Source organism: Oryzias melastigma, linkage group LG16 (genome assembly GCF_002922805.2).
Source record: "Oryzias melastigma strain HK-1 linkage group LG16, ASM292280v2, whole genome shotgun sequence".
NCBI lineage: Eukaryota > Metazoa > Chordata > Actinopteri > Beloniformes > Adrianichthyidae > Oryzias > Oryzias melastigma.
Window position 1 is genome coordinate 341,833 of NC_050527.1, and position 8,359 is coordinate 350,191.

General features: G+C 37.9%; 1 protein-coding gene across 1 annotated transcript; it reads left to right on the forward strand.

Annotated features, from left to right (window-relative positions):
• Positions 1 to 123: 123 nt before the first annotated feature.
• rrnad1 (ribosomal RNA adenine dimethylase domain containing 1) lies at positions 124 to 5,221 on the forward strand. Its single transcript, XM_024268467.2, has 8 exons — positions 124 to 490; positions 589 to 704; positions 886 to 1,090; positions 1,176 to 1,238; positions 1,412 to 1,549; positions 3,162 to 3,931; positions 4,166 to 4,350; positions 4,423 to 5,221. The coding sequence occupies exons 1-8, from the start codon at positions 341 to 343 to the stop codon at positions 4,506 to 4,508; spliced, it is 1,713 nt and encodes a 570-aa protein (XP_024124235.1). The 5' UTR covers positions 124 to 340; the 3' UTR covers positions 4,509 to 5,221.
• The last annotated feature ends 3,138 nt before the right edge of the window (positions 5,222 to 8,359 follow it).

Consider the following 8,359-nt stretch of genomic DNA (forward strand, 5'->3'; position numbering starts at 1 on the left):
CCAAATGCATAGTAATACACTTATACAACTATAAACTCAACAAAATTGACCATAAATATTTTTGATCACCCGTAATAAGTATTCACAAGAAAACATTTCAAACACAAAAACCAAAAATTACATGGAGCATTTAAATGCACCACTTCTCTAGAAGTGAAAGTTGCAGTGAGCTCCAGAAGATAGCGTTTATTGGGAAGATCTTGCATTCTAAACGTTTTATGAATGCATCAATATTGAGACAACTTTAGTATTATTATTATTAGCTTTTTAATATAAACACCAAATTTGAACAAAAAAATAGCGTGGGTTTACGAAGCTAACGCATGTTAGCATTAGCTTGATGATCTGTCTGATGTCATTGGAGCCTTCAGCAGGACAAGATGAGGGGAAGTTTATTTCAAGTTTCTCTGCAGAGCAACAGAGAGAGTTGGCTAAGAGAATCACGACCTTTCTGTCTATGTACAAACACCTAACGGACTCCTTTATTATTGTGGGTATTTACTTCTGTGTTGCTGCTTTTGTGCAGATCTAAATGCTTTTGCATGTTGCCTCCAGTAAAACTGAACAGATCTAATGTCTCCTCTGCAGGAGTTCTTCAGTGAAGATCTGTGGCACTCCTTACCCAACAGCTGGCAACCTGTGTTGCAGGACCTGTCATACCCACAGACTGCAGATCTCCTACTAAGCGCACATGCAAACAAAAGGTAATAAAGTCTTTTATTCAAATTGTAACTATAAGTGGCATGGGAAACCAGGCTTACAAACTAAAATCACATGAGCTAAGAATCATGTTTTAGACTTGAGTTAGAGAATTTAATGTAGGATAATAAAAAAAAATAGCAGGAATACAAATACAGTGTAGTAAACTGATATTTGTTTTTCCAGGTATCCGTCGGTATGGCCTTTGTCACTTTTGGCCTTCCAGGCCACGGCTCACGCACTGGCATTTCCCAGGCAGTGCAACGGAGGGGGTCTGTTGAGGAGGCCCAAGGAGTTCCTGGAAAACCACAGTCAGAGTTCTCTGCTCGGGCACATTTTCAGGAAGCATGTTAAACCCAAGAAGCAGCATGAGATCCGAAAGCTTGGCATGGTACAGGAATTCTGCTCTGCTGTGATCCCTGCTTTATGAAGACGTTTAATAACATGCTATTGTGCTCAATTATTGTTGTTTTCAGCTGGTTAAACAACTCTGTGACCAGACTGGCTGCAGGAGGGTGGTGGACGTGGGCTCGGGTCAGGTATTATTATCTCCGTTGATAGCATTTGTTTGTTCTCCAGGAAGGAGAGTCATTTATTACGTTTTTATTGGTTTATTTATTTTTGGCCATGTAGTATCAGCCCTGAAGCTATTCAGTTATCAGTCTTAAATATACCTACACCTCTTAACGTTAAATATTTTCACTCCACACAGGGTCACCTGAGCCGCTTCCTGTCTTTTGGACTCAGTCTGTCTGTGACTGCTGTTGAGGCTGATCACACCCTTGTTGCCATGGCATCCAAGTTTGATGAAGAGTTGGTATGGACCTTGGAGAAGGAAAAACAGAAAAAGGTATGCACACATCTTTTCTTGCTGTTGAGGTTTTAAAAAAGTGTTCTCAAAATGTTCTTATTAGTCGGCAATAAAGCCTACTTACAGGTTGGCTTCATTTTCCTATACTACTTATTGCATATACATATTACTCTAGTTCATGCATTTTTAATTAGTAAAACTGAAAAACAATTGGAAAACAATGAATGTGGATTTAGAATTTATTGCTTAAACAGTGTAATTGAATTTGCCCAGAAGTAAAGCAGACTTTTATTTTATGAATGTAATAAAGTTAGAGTCTTGTTTCCACCACCGTTTAAACTTGTGTTTGTCATAAATAAACAATGATGATCCTATTTAGGGTATGACAGGTTTACAGTTTGTCTGCAGTTTCTGTTTCTGACCACTTGAGGGAAGCAGAATAAAGAGCAGATTTTCCTCCAAAAATGTATTAAAACTGTGACTACTTCTCTAATCTGAGAATCTCAAAATGTTCCTCTCATTTCTTGCTTTGAATATGGGTCATTAAAATGGTTTTGTAAGAAACTGCAGAACAAATGGGAGATGTTACTAAAAGTTCTCTTTGTGTGCATGAAGATGTTCGTCTAAATCAGGGGCCTGTAAGACACCTGCTGCTTTTACCCCTCAATTATGGCTCTCTAGCTTAAGAAAAACAAGGTTTTTGATTCTAAAAAGTAAAAGTAAAGTGAAAAAAGTTAATTTATGTATCACTTTGCAAAGCTCCTGACCATGGTACCCATAATGCTCCGACAGTTCATCCAGTGGTTTGGCTTTGTAGTTTAAGACGTACTTGAGGTGCACCGGATTTTAAGCATAATTAGGCAAATTTGCTATTAATCATTAAAGCTTTTAAGCTTTTAAGTGCCCCGTATGGCTCAAAAATAATGGTAATGGACACTTAACCAGCTCTGATTTAATTTTAGCTGGCTAGACTTATGAATTTCTAGCTGATAGGAACCACAAAAAGGTAAAATGAACTTTTTTTTCTAATCACTGGTTATTTTACACTACCTACTATTTCATTTATTTTTTTTATTTATTAAACAGGAAAGGATTAAAACATCGGGTCGGACTCAGTTTAAAACTAGTTTTCAGCAAGTTCCAGCTCTACAGAACATAAAACTCCAAACATAATACACAGCAAGACAGTCAGAAACAATCACAATCACAGACTCAAAGACAATACAGAGAAATTAGATAAAGGGGGTCAACAGCCACATCAGTGGTTAGACTGTATTTGTCTTTTAAATGATCTGCACAATTCTTTTTAAACTGGATTTGCAAAATTAAGATGATTCTAAGTGACACAGGGTGTCTTTTATTTTGAAAATAAGTCATGTGACCCTTTGTCTGAAGTAATAAACTATTTACAAAAAATGTGATTTTCTCATTTAATTTCTGCAAAAAATATTTTTTATTTATCACAATAGTAACAATAACATAAATACGAAGCAGTTTTTCTACTTTCTAAAAGATGAAACTGTGTTATTGCCAGTAAGAAATCGATCCAAATTGCTCTTTAAGTGTTAAAGGTTGCAGACTTCTGCTCTAAATCCACAATAATCCATATTGGACTAGAAAATCCTAATAAACATCTGTTTTTCTCTCATAGAACAACTCCTCTCAGCTCTCCATGCCCTATAACTTTCCCAAACATGTAGCTGCTTGGGTAAACCCCAAAGAATCATGGGAGTCTTTCATCAGGCAGATCAAGTCTTCAGATTGTCCCACTGATGGTCCGATGACTCCATCTCAGCCCAGTAAGAAGAGAATGAGGGGTTTCGACCAGCAGGAAAACTCTCTTGGAACTCCGGACTGTTTTGACAACCGGGAATCAAGCACAGCTCAAGAGGCGGAGCTACCTTCTGGTAACTGTTCATGCACTCAAGCTAACTCTGATGAGGGTGGAAGTTCAGAGGAAACCCGCCCTGAGGGTTGTCCGGACTTTCTCCTTACTGGTCTCCACGCCTGCGGCGATCTCAGCGCCACCCTCCTCCATCACTTTGTCAACTGCCCTCACGTCCGCGGCATCACCTCAGTGGCGTGCTGCTACATGAAGATCACAACCAAGGAAAACCCCACCCCTCCAGGGCTGGTCACGCCCCACACCCCGCTCACAGACGATTCATTTCCCTCCAAGTTCGGTTACCCCATGAGCTCCTGGGTGGAGGGATTGCAGGGACATCAGCTGTCCTACAAGGCGCGGGAGGGGGCGTGTCACGCCATGGAGGACTACGAGAGGCGGCTCAGGGATGAAAGTCAGCAGCTCAGGTCACACTGTTACCGGGCCATGCTGGAGACCTTCATCCGAGACGCGAAGCCGGATCTGCGCAGGGCGGGGATCCAGACCATCAGGAAGTCCCACTCGTTAACGTTTACCGAGTGAGTGAACAGCACCCCCTCCAGACATTCAGAGGTGTCCAAGTAAAGAAAAAATAAATAGTTTTATGTAAATATGTATTTGAGTTAATGTGTCAAGTGTCTGTGATGAAAAGAGGAGAAATTGTTTCCTTTCATCCATAATTTAACTCGTCTTATAGATTTTATGCTGAAACCAATAGAATTTAGGCCTCCGTTTGATTTTTTTTCTCCGTCTAAATCCATGCGGCTGCTTAGATATGCCCGTCTGGGCCTGGCCCGGGTGGGTCTGCCTCCTGACTTGCCGCTGGACCCGGAGCGGGTGGAAGCCATGCTGAAACAGCAGAGGAGAGTGGTGGTGTACTTCAGCCTGACCATGCTGCTGGCCCCGGTGGTGGAAACGCTGGTGCTGCTGGACAGAATGATCTACCTGCAGGAGAACGGTGAGGGATGAGAAGCAGCAACACGTTCTACCCGGTTTGACCCTTCTCATGGAAGTGTTTCTCTCTCTGCAGGTGTGGACAGTCAGCTAGTTCCTCTCTTCAATCCAAACTTTTCTCCCAGAAACTTTGTACTGGTTGCCATGAAGCCATCTGGATAGCAGGAACTTCAAGGGAAATATTTATCACTTGTGTCTTTATTAGAATGTTAAATTATCAATTTTCTATGAAGGTTTTTGTTTACACACTGTCCGTTTTATTGTTTGCACTGCTGTATGCTTTATCTGTATTTTATTTTAATTTAATACATCTGTTTTGCCAGAACTTAAAAACCCACTCTAGTCATCGTTTGTACTATTTTCTAGCCAAAAAAAAAAAAAACATTTAAAATTCACTTCTAAGTTGTGGGCGAAACTGTTGGCACAGAGTAAGCCTGCCTCTACTTCCCATCATCCATCTGTTTAAAGCTCCACACACCCACAACCCAACATTACTGGTGCAACAAAAATGCAGAACAACATTGGAACCATCCAGACATACAGTTTGGAGCCAGATCCCAGCTCAAACGAGGAAAATATACACAAACATGACCAAGTGTAGCACCTAAGCCACAGCAACAAGTTTTTTCATGTCATCTTTGCATCTGCCTCTAAATCACGATTGAATAAAGAAATACTCAAATGCAATTTTAAGCTGAATTTTATATAAATATGTCCACAAAAACACGTTAACATTTTCATCAGAGTGGGTCTTTTAAAAAGATACAGTCTTAAATTGTTGGTCAAACATCTTTCTTGGTGTAATAAATGACCACACGTGGAGATGAATTTCTTGTGACAAATAGAAGTAAAATAAACCATCGAAGTTGATGACATTTGTTGTCTAAAGTGAATTTATCACTAAAAAAAGATGAAGATAACTCATAAAAAGCCTTAAGGAAATCAAGAAAAAAAAACAATATAAATGTCACAGTCAGACAAGTAGGAGGGAGCCCAGATGTAGAGAAGAACTTCAAACAAACGTGTGAGTTTCAAGAATTTATCAACATAAACTTCATCACATAAAGCCTAAGCTAACAATCCCTCAAACACAAAGAAACACAGAGAACTTGCGTACAAAACAAGATGTGCTGACACACGCAGAGTTCATAAATACTGTTTGGTTAATCAGCAAAGTGCAAGCAGCTGTGACTGCTCAACAAATCCACAGGTGAGTGGGCGGAGTCAAAGTCAGCCTCCAAAGAAACCCAAGAAAATGACAGAATTAAAAACAAAAAAATTAAACGATTCATAACAATAATATATTATTGCTCAGACTTTTGATGAGGTTGGAGTTGAATCTGACTAACTGTAACAATGAAATGACACAAAACTTAGTTTATTGGAAAAACAATTTATGTGAAGTATGCAGGAGATAATGACAAACCTAATACAGCTACTGAAAAAAAAGCTTTGTACTGGATGGAGTTTTAGTTCCTGATAGTTATATCGGTTGAGTGTGAGGGTTGAAAGTTAGAAGTCACCCGCTCAAATCATCTTTTGATCTATTGTAAAAGTGTTACCAGTGGTCTTTAAATTCAAATCAAATTGAAATTGTATTTGTCACATATATTTACATAAAGGGTATAATATGCAGTTGCATGTATTGCACGACTGTCTGAAATTATGAGGATAAGAGAATATTTACAATAAGTATAAGATATACAAGTAAAATGAAATAAAATAAAAACTTCCAGCTTAGAGTTTGCAAAGGTCTTTTAATTATGACATTTTTAGCCAAAATATAATAATAATAATAAAAAAACTGTTGTTTTTTAGGGCATAGTTTCTGTAGAGTGGCACAAGTTCATCAGAAATTTGCCCCTGAGTTGTGGTTTAGTAAGCTCTTGCTCATTTCCCACGATTACTCTACCGCTATCTTACAGCACCTCACGACCTCAACCTAACATTGCGGTGCAACAAAAATGGTAAGCAATACCTGAGCTATCCATCTGTAGAGTTTTGACCCAGATGCCCAGAAAACAAAGATATACATGAATTTATTTGCCTACAAGTGAATGCATTGTGATGGAACCAAGCAAACAGATGGTGGATCGCCCACCGGATTTTCTACGGCACAAATACATACGCTCTTTTTAAAAATGTTCCTAATTCTTAATTACTCAGAAATTAAATTTAAATCTTTACTTTATATACATATGCCCTTTATCATTATTAAAATGCCACAAGAACATGTTAAAAGCATCAAAAACACAATTATAGTTGTATTAGGTCTTCAAAGAAACTGCTTTAATTATCTCATCAAAGACAGCAGATATTAGGAGCAAAGTTATACAGACAAATTTTGATCATCTCAACAACTGATTGACTTCTAAATCCAGAAGAATAGAAAGCAAAAAGGTGTTTCTTTCACAGTAAAGGGTTGCAAACTATCGGAAGACAACTTCCCAAAGTTGCTGTTGTCCACTTTGCAGTTTCAACATCTGAATTTGTTCAGCTTTACTTTCTGCAGAACTCTGCAAAGATTTTTTCTCCTCCTATATAGTTCATGTTTGGTTAGCAAGACCTTTCATCGTTCAGTGTCTTGAGCTAACAAATTTTATTAGAGTAGTTAAACCCCCTTTGGGATTCACAGACATTTACAACTCCAGACTTTAAAAAGTTCAGTTTTATCACTTGAAATTCCAATTTTTGTGGGAAGCTGCTGGAACCAGCAACTGTAAAAATGACATATAGGATTTTACATTTTTGCTTAAGCTAAAAAGTACTAAAGTCTGTATGTTGTCCATGCATGGACATAAAAATGAGCAAAAATCCTCTTGAGAGTCCAACCCTGTTTGCTTTGAAGGAGAAAACAAAACAAAAAATCTGTTAATGTTTAATTTTTTGATAAAAACATGTTCTAGTACTTAAATCTGTAAGCTAAGACAGAAAGAAGGATGCCAAAAAAGTCCCATAGTATCCATTAAGAAGAAAGTTTAGAAGAATAAACCGAATAATGAGTTTTATTAGACATTTACTTTAAGGGTTTCAGCCACTGCAAGGAAGTAAAGGTTATACAATTATTACGATAAGATGAAATACAATAAATTTACATGATTTTAATTTAAATGTACTTTTCTAAAACAAAAGATTCTTATCTCGTGAATTTCTTGAAGGCAGGGGCGGAGCTATGGGGGAACAAGGGGAGGGAGGGGGGGGGGCTGCCACTCACTAAAAAGCTTGTCCCCCCCCAAACCTCACACTTGTCTCCCCAATTTTTGAGTCAATTATTAGTGACAAAGATTAAGAAATCATCAATGCAATCTTCTTTTAGCACTGCAAAAATAACACAAGCAATATTTTTTCATTAAATAAATAATAAGAAGAAAACTGTTTGAAATGTGTATTTTTGATCCTTTCCTTTATAATAGTCTTAAACTCCGCTGTTCTCGTTTACCACTTTTCCAAAGTCTTATCCCATGTAAAATGTTCCATCTCCGCCCCTGTTGCTGGTAGGAAATTCAGGTAAGAGATTTTAATTACTTTGGTTAGTAATAAAAACTCAAGGAAACATTTTTTCTTGAGAGATAGCTCTGAATATTTTGGAAAGTTGAGCTCTTTTTTTTTTAAATCTTCTAAGTATCTTTTAGCATACATTTCTATAGTAAAATACATTTGAACTTTGAGGATTCCTTAGGACTCATAAAGTATAACATAAAAAAACATGTCATGGATTAAAAGTAATCTCCAGAGAAAATTACCAAAATACAAAATGCAATTTGTTGTTTACTCTTTGGGGTTATTTGATTTGCAATACTTTCCATCTGGGCGATGGAAACCCGGGGAGCCAATGATCACAACCAGATGTGGAACTTGCCTCAGAGCTCTTGTTCTTTTGTAATGAATTTCAGAGAACATAAGGTCAGCTCTGGGACCAGTTGGCTCCCTGTTTTGTTTTAAGTATCCTCCTGACATGAGGCCTCAGCAGTGGTCCTAAATCACTAAATCCTTTAAGAACAAAAGCCCTGTTC